This window comes from Pyrus communis, chromosome 8 (assembly GCF_041283825.1).
Source record: "Pyrus communis isolate YQ-2024b chromosome 8, ASM4128382v1, whole genome shotgun sequence".
Classification (NCBI taxonomy): Eukaryota; Viridiplantae; Streptophyta; class Magnoliopsida; order Rosales; family Rosaceae; genus Pyrus; species Pyrus communis.
This window is the reverse complement of record NC_142572.1, coordinates 13,070,492-13,086,582: the sequence shown is the minus strand read 5'-3', so window position 1 is coordinate 13,086,582 and position 16,091 is coordinate 13,070,492. Positions and strand designations below refer to the sequence as shown.

Here is a 16,091-nt window from a genome sequence, read left to right as displayed (position 1 = left end):
CTTTATTTCACAGCTGCTTATTCTCACAGCACAGCAGAAGTAGCTTTTTTTCAAAGCACAGTAATACCAAACCAGCCCTGAGCCTAGTAAGAAATTTTATTATGACCCTAGGTTATAAAGCCAAATCCAAAATTACTTTTAATACAATGCATAAATACTTATTTCGATACAAGTCTCAAGATCACCGCATCATATCCCAATGCATTTGCATCACTACTTAAGTTAGAAACATTTTGGCTTCAATAAGAAATGGGTTCGAAACTCCATTTCTCTTAAATTAATAGTTTTAAACCCTTCCCTTCTTTTAATAATAATAATTTTGATTTTTTTTTAAATGTAGTATTACGTACCATAAAGCTTAAAGATGTGACAACATCTCTAAAAACTAAAGTATTTGTTCCAAACAACTGTAGAAAAATATTCTAGTTCATCAAAAAAAATTTATTTGAGATATTATATATTTTTGTACTTATTGACAATTATTCCTATGTGGAGGTGTGTTTCCTTAAGATGAGACCAATAAAAATTATAACTAATTACAAGTGGAGTTTATTCCCATACATATTGGTGTCAAGTTGGGGCCCGAAATTTTTATGATTTTAAGAAGGTTATTCCTTTAAGAAGGTTCTTTACTGTAATAAACTTATAAATTTCCTCATGACTTAACTCATTCATACTTTAAATTTGGACAACATTTTTTTTTTCTCATTCCACATACCTTAGATCTCGTGAGGGTAAATTCAATTTTGTGAACTATTATTATGAACAGTCAACTTTCTAAAAATAGGTCCAATGACTATTATCTTTTTGCTAAGTTTGTGTTAAAAATGATTGTTTTTTTAAATAATTGTAATATCTTAAATCATATAAATTAAATCTCTTCAACCGTACTGCATCTTTTTACTTATTTAATATATCTATCTATGTCATAGATTTTTTTGTCAATAACATACCTATCACAGATAAATCATTTTTGGCTACCTATATTATAGATATTTTTTGTTTGTAATCTATCTCTTCAGAATTAGTTGTATTCAATTCTATCTTAAAAATGTTTCGTTTGAAAATTGTTGTAGTTTTTTTTATAATATAGGTATGGTACAATTGGACTCAATTTAAAAAACATCTTGAATTTTTTAATTGGTTGTGGATATTGAAGAAGTTGAAGTTTCATCATAAAACTAATTCGCATTATAGGAAGTAGTCCAACCTCTTATAATTAAACCCTTACAAGGTTTCTCCTTTCACCGATGTGAGACATTTTTACCTTCACATCCTCACATGCCCCATCACGTGTGGTGATTTTTCAAGCCAAATACATGGACAACATAACTAGGTGCTTCGCACGTGGGCCAACCTTCTCTGATACCATGAATAAAATGGGATTTCACCATATTGCCAATTGGTTTTATGGTGGAACTTCAACTCCTTCATGGTTTTAGAATATGTTGTCTTACGTGTGAAGTCCAATGACCACACGTGCTCTACGACACCCAAGTTGTGTTGTTTACATGTTAGGCTTGAAAATTCGTCAAACGTGAATAGAAGTGTTGAGAATAAATCTCATATTGATGAAATGATGAACCTTTTATGTGCTTATAAATAATTGAACTAGTCATTATATTACTAATTGTTTTACGATGAAACTTCAATTTCCTAGGTAATAAACAAGAAGCATCCTTTCACCTTTTCGTAGACAAGCTTTGTTTATTTTTGTTCTTCCGAAGCCGCAGCCCACACTGAATATGGTACATACAACACATATATATATCTCCGAAAAAGTTATTTAAAAAAAAAAAAAAAAAAGAGAGAGAACGAGTAAAAACTATAAAGGACAAAAGATAGGAGTGAATGGGTGGTCTCTTTGAATTTGAAGTTTGAATCTTCAACATTTTTTCTTTCAACAATGCTGCTAAATTTTGATGAGTATTCCACCACTAAACACTACAATTTCGACACAATTATGTTCCCTGTCCTTGGGTGGACGATTAACCATCGTGGTTATCTGATATACTATTATTATTAGAGTGGTGTTATTCACACTTTCATTTTTATCTCTCACACATCCGTCTCAATTTTCAATCATTTGATCGAATGAATTGAAGAAGATTGATGGACAAAAACTAATAAGAGTGTGTAGTTGGTAAAAATAGGTTTATGAATAACACTACACTTACTATTATTTCAACATGTTTATGATTGCATTTTTAAAAAAAAATCTTAATATGGATATAATGCCTTAAAAGTGATGATTACAATTTGAATCCCTCCCCCTGGACTCTTTTTTCGGGTTCGGTTCATTCTTATACCTTTGGAATTTTCAATCTTAATTTTGCTTGTCTTCTAGTCTTATTTTATCACATAAAGTCCCAGACTAAAATGTTTTTATGTAAATACAAAGATTTGGAGCTCCCCATGTCTTGATTGTTGATGATACCTTTGGTATTTTAGAACTTAATATTGCTGGTCTTCTAGTCTTATTTAGTCACATAAAGTATATCATGCACAAATGGTTTTATGTAATACAAACACTAGTCGGAGCTCCCCAGGTCCTCCTGTCAAATCGACTAAAATGAATAGAAATTAAATTTTAATTGTTGAACTAAATAAATCAATTATCAACAATATGTTAATTAAAAATCAATGATACAATGTAAAAAATTAACGACGTAACAATCAGATTTCAAAGATATATTAAGAAATGAGTTTTGATCAACGTCGACTCTTCCTTCTAATACTCCATTAACCAATATTTAAACTTTTTTCATCTCTCCTTATGATGTGCTGCACTCTCTTTGGGAGAGAGAGAAACGGCTGAGGGTTATCTTTGGAAATACCGTTGAAACGGTTGGAGTGCCCGTCAAATGTCCAAAACTACACGTAGCAGTTGGGCAACTAATTAAGATATAGAAAAACACATTGTTTAACAACAACACAAATCAATCAAATAACACCAAAAATTATACATCACAGTGACAGCTATTCGTGAGAATCAAAACCCTAATCTTCTATATAATTAAAGAACTACTTGGTGCTAACTCCACAAGTTCCCAGAACTGCTTAATCTCAAGCACTCTTTTGTATTGCTTTAGCGTGACATATTTTCTTGGGATTGTGATAAGGAAAGAAAATGAGCAACAGCACAGTTCCTTTGCCTAGTAACCTCATACCAGATGAGGCCAGTCCGGCATGGATGAACAAAGGCGACAACGCGTGGCAGCTGACAGCCGCGACTTTGGTCGGCCTCCAGAGTATCCCGGGGCTCATGATCCTATATGGTGGCGCAGTGAAGAAGAAATGGGCTGTGAACTCGGCTTTCATGGGATTCTATGCTTTTGCTTGTGTTCTTGTTTGTTGGGTTGGGTGGGGATACCATATGTCATTTGGGGAAGCCCTAATCAAGAATATTCCATTTTGGGGGAAACCTAACGTGGCACTGAACCAGCAGTATCTCTTGGGCCCTGCATTTAGTGGGAAATTGCCAAATGCCACAATGGTTTATTTTCAATTTGTGTTTGCAGCAATTACTTTGATTCTAATTGCTGGGGCACTTTTGGGAAGGATGAACTTTTATGCTTGGATGTTGTTTGTGCCTTTGTGGCTAACTTTTTCATACACCATTGCAGCTTTTAGTATTTGGAGCCCTGATGGGTTTCTGGCCAAGAAAGGAATCATTGATTATTCTGGTGGGTACGTAATCCATCTTTCTTCCGGTGCCGCTGGGTTCACAGCTGCCTACTGGGTAGAAAACCCTTCTCTCTCATTCTATTTTGTTCATTCTTTTTCCGAGTTCTTCACCAATATGTCCCTCGGAAATCTCTTTCTTCATGGAAGAAACAATAAGCAACGTTTTGATGGAGAAAATGGACTAAACTGTCATTGGACTTGAATATTATTGCATCGAACATTAACAGTTGATCGGCGAGTTTCTTGTTTTCTTTATGTAGTTCGATTCTTCAAGTGTTCCTCACTAACATTAATAGTTACACCAAGTATGTTTTCAATTGCTAAACTTTTATGTGGAGCACATTTTGTAGCAAAAATCACCTTCTCTACAACCCTTTGAAGTCTCCCTCTTTTCAAACATTTTTGCAATACGTCTCAAAACCAGAAACTTATTGAGAAGTACGATTTGATTCGGGATCTAATACGCGATGCAGGTTGGTCCTCGTTCAAACAAAGACAGGGAAAGTTTTCCTCCCAACAACATTCTTCTTATGTTGACTGGTGCAGGACTTCTCTGGATGGGCTGGACAGGGTTTAATGGAGGAGACCCTTATGTGGTCAGCGTTGATGCCTCCTTGGCTGTGCTGAACACTCACATCTGCACTGCTACCAGTTTGCTCACTTGGCTCTTGCTTGACATCACTTTCTTCCGTAAACCTTCGGTCATCGGGGCAGTTCAGGGAATGATCACTGGCTTAGTTTGCATCACCCCTGCTGCTGGTAAGTTCACAAAATCTACAGTTCTGCACATCCTTCATATAAATGCTCGATGCAGGACATCTTGTCTTTAAGAGGCACAACGCCCTGATAAACTCTCACATCTACTCAAATTTTTTTCAAATTCCGGTTTGAGATTTTAAGTATCAAATTTCAGTACCAGATACTAATAGCCATTGATGCATTTTCAAACTCATATATATAGGTGTTGTGCAAGGATGGGCAGCAATAATAATGGGGATATTTTCGGGCTCAATCCCTTGGTTTACCATGATGGTTGTTCACAAGAGATCTTTGCTCCTTCAGAAAGTTGACGACACAATGGCTGTCCTCCACACTCATGCCATCGCAGGTGCCCTTGGTGGAATCCTCACCGGTCTCTTTGCCCACCCACGGCTTAGCTTCTTGTTCTATACCAAATATGAACAGTACGTTGGCTTATTCTACGGTTTCCATATGGGAGATGTCAGCACGGGCTTTCGTCAAGTGGGAATCCAACTTCTCGGGATCTTTTATGTTGTTACACTAAATGTTGTGGTCACAAGCATTATATGTCTTGTGATACAATCCATCATGCCGCTGCGAATGTCCACGGAGGATATGGAGATTGGTGATGAAGCGGCTCATGGGGAAGAAGCTTATGCTATCTGGGGACAAGGTGAAAAGCTTGGAAATTCAAAGTCTGGAGGATATGATATTGAATCATCAGCTGCCAAAAGCAGAAAAGCTGCTCGACAAATTGAAATGGTTTAAAATTCATAGATTTTAATGCTACAAATTGCTCAACAGAATCTTGAAGGATAAGAGCTTTGTAATGTTGAATTCTATATGTCCTACAGACATTTTCAGATTCTGATTTCTCAGAGAAATTTTCAATAAAATCAATATATCACATTTTCGATTATGCTTCATCTTGGTTAGTGTAAGAATCTAATGGCCAAAAAAATCTCAAAAATATAGCAATTACATCTTAGTTTCCACCGCTGTATATAAACTATTTGCAATTAACACCACTGTCAACACCACAGCCATCATAATCATCTCTCTTTTTTTTCTTTTTTCTTTTTTTAATTTGATACGTAAATGTGCTGAAAATATTCATATATGTGAAAAGACTTTTGAATTTAAGTTGAAATATCAAGGTATCTGATGGCTCATTGAAATTGATTATTTAATTTCAATTTTTACTTTCATCTCAACAATAAAAAAGGAAATGATGATGACAAGCTAATCCCATGAATATATGTATATGTATACAGGAGGGCTTGAAGATAATGGACTCCGTTTTTCTTTAAAATGGGAATTAGTTATGGGGCTCACACTACATTAAACTTCAATAATCTATAACCCAAGTGGAAAATACTTGGAAAGAACCAAAACTGGACCAGTAAATTGGACCCCATAACCTCATGAAAATAAAAACCAAAAATAACAAGGTTACTATCAAAGCATATGCAAATGGTGAGGTGTAACCCCATCATATATGTATTTTCTATGAACCAACAAAGAAGTGGGGAACGAAAATCAAACTCAGGACTCCTTGCAAAGGACGCTCTGAAATCTTGTTAAGTAAGAACTAGATTCAAAAGTTTAGATTATTAGATAATGAACCAACAATATGCATCAAGCTTACAATACTAAAACTATGTCTGAGAATGACACTATTGATAGAATTTAAATTTATTAATTAATATATTATAAACTTATTTCTCATAAAAATCTTATCTCATCTTATACTGTAATACTGGAGCATCATATAAAGCCACGGCTTCTCTTTTATACGATTTCTTATCTAGATCTTAAAATTTATAAAATTATTTTAAAAACTTTTTTTCTTAATTTCTGATAAGATTCTTTAAATTTTATCTCATCTCATTCCAAATCTAACCAACTCATTTGTACACTTGAAAACCCATCACTTCAATATTTCTCCTCCTATATTTCTACGATGGACAGGTTGCTAAACAAAAGGATCCAAGATCGTGAGGAAAATATGGTTTCTTTGGTGCAATGCCAAAAGGAAAGGGATCCTTTCCGGATCCCTTCCTCCTAATCCATCAAATCAGGAAATCTGTGCATGTTGAATCAAATTTCAATGACATAGATTCCTTAATTTGGTGGATTAGGAAGAAGGGATTTGAAGAGGATCCCTTTCCATGCCAAAATATTAGAGCTCGTCTTCCAATCCGGCCACCCAAGTTAGGTGACCCAACCAAGTTCACAGCACTGCCGGGTCTCCAAAAATATACAAACGAAACAATATGCCGAGCTGCTCATGACTCATGAGGGATTACTTCGCCCCACCAAGCCCAGCAGCACAGCCCCTCACTATAAAACATGGAGTAAGATTATCTCACCTCCTAATTTCTTTTCTCTTCCCTCCTCTCATACTTCAACGGTTACGGTTAAGCCACGTTAACATTTATATTGATTTTTTTTATAAAAATAATAAGACAAACAGCAAAATGTAAGACAAGAGGGGCTAAGCTCGCAACTCTAAGAGCAAGATTCTTAGAGTAGAATTTTTTCCCGGTGAGAGAAGATTTGACTTCTTCACTTTCTGATATCCATGGTGTTGAAAACAGGGGATCCTTACCAAGACGTTGAATAAAGTCTCCGTCATCCCGGATGGTTAGGTTTGAGTCTTCATCGATCGGGTGGTCGGACGCAATCTAATAGTATATATTGAGAGGTGAGAAAAGAAAAAAAAAGTTCTTAAGGTTTTCAACAGGTACACTGAACACCAATTTACTCATGACATGTGAATACGAGAGGAGATAATCTTACTTCATAAAACATAGAGTTGGTTTTGTACTGAAAACATTTGAAGCCTTATCTCACAAGACAAGAGTACCTAGGGAACCTATTCAACAAACCACATTTTTTTTTCAAATTAATTTTTATTAAGGGGATGGGGAAGGTTTGAAACTATTACAATAGTTTAGGAGAGGGGACAGTTTCAAAAATACGACGCATGTGTAGAAACTCAACACGCTATCAACTAGGATGTTGGACCACATGCAACAAACCACATTGAAACTTGCTTCTATATAATAATAGGCTTTTTAGCCAAAATAGTTCCTGAGATTTGCATAACTCCTCACTTTGGTCATTGAGATTTGAAATCAATAGAATTGTACCCTAAGTTTGTCTACCATCAATCATTTTGGTCATTCCGTGAAAATCTCCATTAAATAAGCATATAATGAAAAAAATTCCCTCAATTTTTGTCAAATCATTTGGCCTATTGTTTATTAGATTAATGGTATTTTTGTCATTTTGATCTTTATTTAACATAATTTTTTTACGTAAAGACCAAAATGATTGATGGTGGACAATTTTAGGGATCACTTCTATTGATTTCAAATCTCAGAGACCAAAGTGAGGAGTTATGTAAATCTTAGGGATCAAAATGGTTAAAAAGCCTTACATATACATGATAGCTGTCACAACCTAGCATTTAGCAGATGAATTTGAACCCTAAATATTATAAAAGAAACCAAAATAATTAGCAAGGCCTTGGAACCTGCAGAGTGGAGAACACTTGGAATGTGTTAATCATAAAAAAATTCAGAAAAATTCCCGACAACGCGAAAAATTATTCCTTAAGCATCATTAACTTTAGTCTAGTCTCCGTTTTGAGCCAATCTTAGGCATTAATTTGGTATTTTTGTTACAATATTGAATTGTTTAGACTTTGATGCCAAACCATCAACAATCATATTATGCTTTTAAATTGGCATCAGAGTACAAAAGGAATAAAAAAAAAAACCAATCAGAATATTATGGTCAAATCATATTCATCTTTATCGTATGATTTCGTAACACTTAGATCTCCACTTTGATGGATGAGAATATGTGATTTATACGTTAAATAAGGCTAGAAAGTCCCATCCCATGATTATTCCAAAGGAAAACTAATAAAAAAGGCTTGAAAATTTTGAGTTTTAATGATAAAGACAAAATAAAGGGTAAAGTAAATAGTATCAAGATTGACTTTTTAGTGTAAAATGTGGTTTTTCGTTAAAGTGAATAGTACCGTAGGCTTTTTATTAAAACTCTCTTATTCCAAAGGCAAAGAAGATTACGAGTTTCACTTCTGTGTGCAAACCAAAGTTTCTTGCACAAATAAAATAACTATGATTCTGCTTTGAATAGGTGTGATAGTTGACAACTTAAAAGGGACAACCTAAAAGTCACATAAAACAAAGCACTAAAACTTTTGGACTTTATTTCGTCCTAAATTCCTAATAGACATGTAAATTTAGCTGGATGATGAAGACATATACATCACACCTAAGACGCTAATTTGGAAAAGCCACCGATGCTAATTTGGAAAAGCCACCGATGTTTGTTCCATCTTAGCAAACAAACCCACTTTATTTCATTTTCAACGTTTAAGAAAATATGCCTGGTTAACCCAAGTGGCGAGGGAGAGTAGGTGAGATCAGTAACTGAGTTAGGGGAGGAGCAAGAATTTTAAATCAGGAGAGGTTCAAAAGTCTCAGCCTAAAATGCTTCTCTGATTTAAAAAAAATAAAGATATGTCATGTCTTGAGCTACTGACCACCATCATTTGGATTTGGTATGACGTCGTTCGTGTCATCCTTTTCCTCAACTCAACTCCCATGCCTAGCATCACAACTCAAATTCAAAATAAAAGTCCTTTTAAGCGGAAGAATGAAAGAAGGTCTCTCACCTACTTTCTATCTCTCCTTCTTCTGATCACCTGAGTCCTCCAAAACTCACAATGGTGCCGATTAACTTCATAACAACCTGCAACCTTAAATCGAACCTAATGAAAGAAATAAGGAAAAGATTTTGGTTGGGGCCCTAATATCCTGAAAAATCTTTGAAAATCAGAGGCATAATTAATTTTTTTTTTCTTGTGTGAAGAAAATGTCAGGGTAGGCCTAGGACCATTTTGGTCCCTTCATGGCTTTCAATGTAACCACGAGAAAGTTGGAGCTTAGCAAACCAACATGGAAATACCAATGTAAGAATTATAGGTAATGTTTGATAGATTTTTGTACTGGATATCAAGAAAAATAAAATGCATGGTCATGAGGTTTAGCAGAAGTAGCATGATGAAATATGTTAGTAATTGGAACGCGTTTTATAATGCCAAGCTACCTACTTTAGACGAGCATCTTCACAAATGTGTGAGAGTTGGCATCACCTATATTGCGACAGATGGAGTGCCAATTTTTCTTGCGGTAAACAAGTATGCCATCTGTAGAACAAACCCAAGGATACTAGGTGAATTTACACACAAAAAAGAAAAGGCAGAAAAGATGAAGAATCTTAATAAAAAAAATGGAAGACAGAGATTTGAATTAGATGTCTACCCCAAGCAATGTATGTGGAGGGAGTTTTAAGTACTTTCGGATTCGTACATGACTTCTTGTAAGGAGTCATTTGAAAATTCTTTGTTTTGTAGATTTGTGATGTTTATGTAGTGCATTTTTAATGTCTTTATCTAATATTTTGTAACGTATTTAACTAATTTAACCTAAATATCTTGATACTTGGAAACCCCTCATCCAAAGTTCCAAGCATTATTCTATAGTTCATAAAGTACTTATTTGCTGAATTTGCACTTATTTATGTTTTAAGTCATTGAGTTATTAGCACCACGATCTAATAATATTTTTCTCTACTTATAAGTAACATATCTTAGGTTCGATTCTTGCTAAAAGTGAATTTGAACCACATTATTACTAGCTCATTGTGAAGCTTAGCGCACACACTTATCTTCTTAGTGTAGATAATATCGTTTATTAAAAAAAAAAAAAAAAAAAAAAAGAAAAAAGGTGAAAGATACCATGTTCAGCTCAATGACCAAATCCAGGAAGCAAGCATGTCCAATCTCCACTGAGGTATGTGGAGTTTAAAGTTTTGAAAAAAGATGGGATTTACCGATTTACGGTTTAGCATCTCACTACCATCTTTATTAAGGTTTAAAAATCAATCCATTGCGTTCTAGATTAGAATCTTCCTCTTCAATCTATTTCATGTTGGATTAAAACACTACCCCTTTCCTTATTGTAGAATTATTGCATGTAATGCCAAGTATAATCAAATTATTATAGAAGGGATGCCAATTTTATTTTTGAAAATTAACATGAACTATCACATTGGGCTTGGTCCTGGTTGACCAAACTTGCATTGTTCTCTTATTCGAGTATGCGGTCTTATTTTTCTCTTTGTTTAGATTTTAAAGAAATTGGGAAACGACTCACTACACGAATATTATCTTTTAATTTCATTTACCATCTACACATTACGAAAGGTGTAAATTTTATCATAAAAAAGTCTTGAGTGTAAGTAGAAGTAGAATCACTTGATACATGTCCTATTGAATTTCAATTTTTCGATATGGAATTTTTGTATTTTCCACTGTATGAATAGAAATAAGAGAAAATGTAAGGTGATAAACATGAGTGTGAAAGTCAGTTGCTTTTTCATCTTTCTAGCAGTATATTTGCAAAACTTACAAAAAAGAAGAAAATTTTGGTAAATTTAAAACAAGTGGGGCGTGGGAAGGGCATTTTGGTCTGGGCATTTGGCAAAAACCTGTAAAGTAAATGAGTAGTTTTCAGACATTGTATTTTTGAGGTATGATTGATTTTGTGTGAACAAACAAAAAGAAAAGGAATGTGAATAGAGACTGAGAGAGAGAGAGAGAGAGAGAGAGAGAGAGAGAGTTGTGAGAAGCAAAGAAAAGCAAAGTTTTGGGAACCAGGTTGGTACTAAATTAAAGCTTAAACCCCACTTCTCTTTCTCACTTGCAATATTTATTATCAATATATATACATATATATATATATATATATATATATATATATTTCTCAGATCTTTTTCTGCACCTGCAATTTCATCACCTTATTCAACAAGTGAAACATTTCAAACTTTAATTTTTGTTTAATGGGTATCTTTCAAGATGTCATTTTTTAAATTTATTTTGGAGGAAAAAAAAATGAAACTTTCTTTCTTATTTCAGAAAGAAATGCCATTTGTGGTTTTGTATTCTTGGGTTGCTGTAGTTGGAAGTGCTTTACTTTGCCTGCTGTCCACTAGCATTAGATTCTTTGCTTTCAATCTCTGGGAGCAATGAGCATTGCAAACTCAAAGACTTTGATAGTTTGATAGTTCATTTTCTGCATTTATGTGTCCATAAAGCTTCCTAGCTTTTCCTGTCCTTTCTTCTTTTCTGGATGCCTTTCCCTTTCTGATATTGCTTATTAGAACTACGGTTTAAACTTGTTTTATGCAGATTCAAGGGTTTTATTACATTTTCACCCCCTTTCATGGGTATAAATAGATATGACCAACATTGGCTTTTCTCCATTGCAGGAAGTCAGCATAGGTTTGCGCATTTCGTGTGTATTTTGGGGGCGAGGATGAGCTACAATAGCTCCAACGCTGGTTCTGGTTAGTTATTTTCCTGTGATGGTGTCTATATGGAATATGGAGTAAAGTTTTTTGTCATTTGTCTATATCATTTATCTTGGTTCTTGCCGATATCTTGATCATTAGGGCTGCTGGTTTTGTGTTTTGAGAATTTTCTGTTTTAATATGTCAGGTAGTAGAACTGCTAGCAGGGCGTTTGAGTTCGGAAGGACCCATGTGGTCAGGCCTAAAGGGAGACATCAAGCAACAATAGTTTGGCTGCATGGCCTTGGTGATAAGGGCTCAAGGTACTAATGCTATTCTTTTGCAGACTCTCATATGTTCTATTGTGATTTGAAAACGATCTTTGCGCTGCGGTACAATTTATCCTTGTGTTTAGTCCATGTATGCAAACTCATCAGTGGAACTGAAGTTCTATGCATAATTAATTTATAGCTCGTCATGGATTGCAAACGTGCATGGATCAATAGTTATGATATGAAGAATTTGGAGTTTTATAGTCAGCTGTATGAACCTGATATTCCTTCCTTTATATGAAGCACTTGGTGTGAGTGTGATTCCTTTTTCTTTTAAATGAGCATATGCTTGTAAGAGGATGGTGGACTTGTTTGTTCCACGTAAAAGACAAAGGGGGGGAAATCGGAGAATGTCAATGTCTTTGTCCTGATCGGGAAAAGTCTGTTATTTAACTAATTCCTTGAACTCTGTAGAAGATTCTGTTTCTAATTGAATCCCGAGTACAATGTGATTAGTTGTCTTTTTCTTCCTTTTCGTTTCATTGTAAGTCCTGATGGAGAAGTTTTGAATCAAGTATTTGAATATACCAATGCCTAGAATAGGGGACCACTTTTTCAATAGCTTAGTTGCCCTCTAAGCTGCTAATCAAGTTGAAATATACTAATTAATAATTCAGGACTAATTAATTTTTTAACGAAGGATGATGGAACCATTTGGAGCTAAGTCATTGGAAAGCATCAGAATTCTGCAATTATTGATTAGTTTTATGCTATTTGGTTGTTTGTGCTCCCTAAATTATATTTTGTATGATTTTAAGAGGTGTTTCTTAAATTGTATTGTAATGATTTCAAGCTTGAAGTGTGCCACCAACCTTCGCAGCTATTGGACTCAAAAATATTATGTTATTCCAACTCCCTTTTTGCTCATTTGACGATTTTGGTTAGCGAGAGTAGTGACTCAGCTGGATTTTCCCTCTTTGTGCTTTGTTTTGCAGCTGGTCCCAGCTCTTGGAAAGCCTTCCTCTTCCTAATGTAAGGGTAGTAACTTAAAGTTTCGTTGTACCATTTTGCAGCATTCATCATCAGCAGCCTTCAACCTTCTTTTATTAGAGAATATACTGCCAAGTCTGGTTAATAGAATTTATTATCTGTTTCTGTTGAACTTATTATACAGATTAAGTGGATTTGCCCTACTGCTCCTTCTCGACCTGTGGCTCTATTTGGCGGATTTCCTTGTACTGCCTGTAAGATTGATTGTTCTAGTTTCTGTATTTATCTTCTTTCTGAAACCCACCATCAAGTTCTAGGTTGGCATTGAGCTTTTATCGCATGGACATTGATTGCCTAAAATAACGAGTTATCCAGGAACTAGGAGGATAGCAGTTTATTTCTTATTTATTTCTTTTAATATTGTACGTTTAACACATATTCTAAAGCGTTGGGGTGATTTATTACAGGGTTTGACATGGGAGAGATTTCAGAAGATGCTCCTGATGATATCGAGGGGTTAGATGCCTCAGCAGCGCATGTCGCAAACCTTTTGTCAACAGAGCCTGCTAATGGTAAGTTCTTCTCTTGAAAGCTCTTAAAACTCTAGTATCTAGTTATAGTTGTTAGAAACATGTACGGTGAAAGGATTTAACATAAGATAATTGGACCGATGATATATCTTGGTAGACTTAAAAGAACAAAATGTAAAATTCGGGGTTTTGGGAAACTGTCCTCTGGATTCAAGCTGTTTTCTCTTCTTAAAAATTGAAACATAGAATAATATAGTCAAATTTCTCTATAAATTCCATCCTCTACTGATCTATAGCAGACTTATTTGACTTCTTGTTCATACATATCTAATGAATCATGACTTACCTGAGGACAAGTTTATACTGCTCAGTTCTCCCTATTATCTCTTTTATTTCCCTATCGGGTTTATTAAATTTTGTTTCCACCATGGAACAAGTTCAATGCATAATGGATTTTTACCAATTAATTTGCATACTCACTTGATCTTCACCTCTGCTACTGAAATATCGATAACCTTATTGTTTCAAGGTTGTTCTCGGGAGATTTATGCAATCAATAATATGGTAATAGTTAACCAAGAACTAGAACCGGAGGAAGTTGGTTTTTTAGCAGTTATTACAACAAGATCTATGAGGAGAATAACTACTGATGTTTGTTGGATATTCTTATAAAATGATGTGTCTTGAGGTAATTTTTTCTGGTTGGAGTTACAAATGCGTTGTATAACTCATGGTTCTTTTTACTATCATGAACAGTAAAACTTGGTGTTGGGGGCTTCAGTATGGGTGCTGCAACTGCCCTCTACTCTGCTACGTGCCGTGTTTTAGGGCAATATGGGAATGGAAACCCGTACCCAATTAACCTAAGTGCAATTGTTGGTTTAAGTGGCTGGCTTCCGTGTTCAAGGTTCAACTTCTTTCGTGTGTGCACTGACATTTAGTTAAGAAGCAATCAGTTCATCCTTCTTTTAATTTATGGCAGAACTTTGAGGAATCGGATGGAAAGGTCGCACGAGGCTGCAAGGCATGCAGCATCATTGCCCATTTTGCTATGTCATGGCTTAGGTAATCACGTTCTTCTCATATTTGGTAGTATAGCTTCAGTTCTTTGGCACAGTCTCTCTTCCGGTCTTCCTCTACCTCCCCTTCCCATAAGCAAATATTGAAGAATTTGCAAGTTTCCAGTTGCTCGCTCGTTTTGCTTTGTTAAAATTGGAACCCCCTCGGATGCCTTAATTCTTCATCGCAGGTGATGACGAGGTTGCATATGCACACGGAGAGAAATCTGCGCAGACCTTGAGTTCAGCAGGATTTAGAAACCTCGTGTTTAGAAAATACAACGGGTAAGTCATTCTGCCTATCATCAACGATTTGTATAGGTTTGTTCTTTTCAGTATCAGTTTCGTGAGTGCTTAGTTTGGCAATGCAGGCTGGGTCACTACACAATCCCTGAAGAGACCGATGACGTTTGTACTTGGCTAACTGCAAGTTTGGGGCTTGAGGGGTCCCGATCTTAGTAGTGAAAACTCTCTGTGAATGGCGAGATAGCACAAGGAATACAAACAAAGAAGAGGATTAGAAGGGGCATACTAGAATAGATGGTGGCATGGGTATATATACATGGTACTGGCATTTCTTGTAACTACTATTGCCTTATGATCTCTCTCTCTCTCTCTCTCTCTCTCTGTTACTCTCTTTTCGTCGAAATAACTTCCTAACGGAGGCTCACTCTTGTACTCGAGTCCCAGTTGCTACGAGTTTTGTATCGGTGTTCTTCGGTTAGGGTAGGGGATGGGAGCTAGATGGAGTGTCTGTCTGCATCGACGAAATTTTGTTGCTTTGGTAATAAAGTGAGTACGAATATATTTCTGAGCTTTTGTGAATTTAATGGTGCATGTAAAATGCTAGATAATGAAATGGTTCTTATGCATTTTTAAATTTATTTATCTGGTTTATAGGCCTGAATTAGCCGTTGGATTTCCTAGATCCATAAGACCCTTGTGATTTAAAGCCTGGATTAGCACTCCCAGCCCACAACCGAATTCTCATTTTTATGTTTGTTTCTTTTATGCAAGCGGCATGAATGGAACATAGGATCTCGGGTTCATTAGTAAATTTCTTTAATCACTTGAGCTTCAAATCCTATGTCAATTATTTTTCAAATACGGAGTGTCCTCACCAATCTGTACATAAGTGAATATACAAAAGCAAATTTCAACCTTTTTAGTATCTATTGTAGCCTATTTTAGTGAGGGAATAGGAAGAAGGTGCATAACATGGAAAAAAAAAAGAGAAATAAGTTGGGGAATTTCTATAGTGATGTTTCTCACCACATTGTGCCTTTATTTATTGTCAATATAGCGGGCTTCCTTGCTTTACAAGGAATACAAAGTTTAAATGAGTATACTTCAGGATACTCTCTAAATTTGACAAAACTCTCCCAATGAAAACTACATATGTTATATGAAAATTTACACAT

At 35.3% G+C, this 16,091-nt stretch overlaps 2 protein-coding genes across 2 annotated transcripts; both read left to right on the top strand.

The window, feature by feature from the left end:
• The first annotated feature begins 3,130 nt into the window (after nt 1-3,130).
• LOC137716735 (ammonium transporter 2 member 5-like) lies at nt 3,131-5,309 on the top strand. Its single transcript, XM_088699079.1, has 3 exons — nt 3,131-3,742; nt 4,161-4,446; nt 4,649-5,309. Exons 1-3 carry the CDS (start codon nt 3,131-3,133, stop codon nt 5,194-5,196), a joined length of 1,446 nt encoding a protein of 481 aa, XP_088555205.1. The 3' UTR covers nt 5,197-5,309.
• A 6,249-nt stretch (nt 5,310-11,558) lies between these two features.
• On the top strand, nt 11,559-15,554 carry LOC137718216 (uncharacterized). Its single transcript, XM_068457718.2, has 9 exons — nt 11,559-11,877; nt 12,029-12,143; nt 13,088-13,124; nt 13,267-13,336; nt 13,550-13,654; nt 14,369-14,519; nt 14,595-14,677; nt 14,862-14,955; nt 15,042-15,554. The coding sequence occupies exons 1-9, from the start codon at nt 11,754-11,756 to the stop codon at nt 15,127-15,129; spliced, it is 867 nt and encodes a 288-aa protein (XP_068313819.2). The 5' UTR covers nt 11,559-11,753; the 3' UTR covers nt 15,130-15,554.
• The last annotated feature ends 537 nt before the right edge of the window (nt 15,555-16,091 follow it).